At 37.4% G+C, this 1,638-nt stretch overlaps 1 protein-coding gene across 1 annotated transcript; it reads right to left on the reverse strand.

The window, feature by feature from the left end:
* Nucleotides 1-407: 407 nt before the first annotated feature.
* SARC_15204 (hypothetical protein) lies at nt 408-795 on the reverse strand (the record flags this gene model as incomplete). The annotated part of the gene is made up of 1 exon (XM_014290671.1): nt 408-795. A coding segment is annotated over exon 1 (146 nt), but the record flags the coding sequence as incomplete, so codon positions are not given.
* Between the last annotated feature and the right edge of the window lie 843 nt (nt 796-1,638).

Raw genomic sequence — 1,638 nt, forward strand, 5'->3', positions numbered from 1 at the left:
TGTCTCTGTGTGTGTGGGTGTTTATGCGTTTGTGTGTATGCATGTATGTCTGTGATTGTGTTTGCGCGTATGTCTGTAATTTTGTGTGGAGTGTTAGTGTGTGTGTGTGTGTTCGTTTGTGTGTGTGTATTGTGTGTCTGTTTCTGTGTAGGTGTGTGTATATGTGTGTAAGTGTGTTTGTGTACCTGTATATAAGTGTGAGTGTGTACCTGTGTTTAAGTGTGTGTCTGTGCCTGTGTGTAGGTGTGTGTTTGTGTGTATAAAATTTATATATGTATTTGTATGATGTATATGTGCCTTGTGTGTGTAGTGCGGAACACTCTACATCATGGATGTAACGATACCTATTCATAGCCTAATATGCACATCACTGGCAATGTATTAGATATAGTAAGCAATATCGGCATACCTTAGTCTCTGCGAGTACTGTATCCTTTCGTCCCATAGAGTTATCTTTTGTATCGATTTTGAACATCAGTTCACTGGCAGCCACCTCAAGCGCTTCGCGCTCTTCGTGTAGGCGACGTTGTAATTCAATAACAGATTCCGCCATTGTATATATATATATGTGTGTGTGTGTGTGTGTGTGTGTGTACACTTGTGTGTACACTTGTGTGTATACGTAACTATGTACTTTTATATACTTGTGGCAGTGTATATGACCACTCAAATTGCGGAAGCTAACTTGGAAGACAATACAAATGTTGACTACACGATTCACCAAGCACGTATTGTCGCCTAGTATCTGTTGTTACGATGCTAGCATTAATGTCTTTTATAAATATATAGAAGAAGTGTGTCATATGTATGTTCTAAAAAATATGTATATAGCTATATATAAACGATAAATATATAAATATCTGCATTCATCTTTTGTTAAGAGTATACTCGACACTGTACTGAAACACACTCAGAAAGGTTTTTACCACCACCACAGCTGATTATTTACATTTTGTTGGCACAGGTTAAAAAAACTGCATGAACCTCAACCCAAAGAACTCAATACCTTGCAATTACGACGACGACTACAGTAATCGCAAATTCGTTCTCATCTGAGTTTAAACTACAGAAAGGGCAAATATGATTTCCGATATTCTATTTACGACGAAAACGATTATCGAACACCCACCAGGCCACCGCTTGAAGTATCAACCAGGTTTACAGCTTAAAATTTTTGGCGGTTCATCTGAAATTATTCAACATCACTTTTTTATTGCCTATTTAGCTGCTTCGACTATCGTGTGATCGCCGTGCTATTTATATGATACCTGTTACTATTCATTTACATCAGTATGTATACATACATATACATGTAATGAAGATGCAATAAGTATACTCATGTATCTCTGTGTATACGAATATAAATATACTCTGAGTAATTTGTTACGTGTAGTTTACGAACACACACGATTGTGAAAGGTCCACTTGATCTGTGAGCCGTTCAAAGAAGAGGAGGCAATTTTTTGGCATCGTTGCGTAGTACATGACCGAAGATTGCATCTGGCATTATGTCACACGTATGTCATTAGGGTTTTCGGTTTCAAATTCTTTACGCGATAGTTTCTGTACTTGCAGTCGTCTGTTTTAACGACTCTACTTTTTGTTGTTCACTTTTGGAAACAATGTATGCTAAAGGTA

The sequence above is a fragment of the Sphaeroforma arctica genome, assembly GCF_001186125.1.
Source record: "Sphaeroforma arctica JP610 unplaced genomic scaffold supercont1.5764, whole genome shotgun sequence".
In the NCBI taxonomy this organism is placed as follows: Eukaryota; class Ichthyosporea; order Ichthyophonida; genus Sphaeroforma; species Sphaeroforma arctica.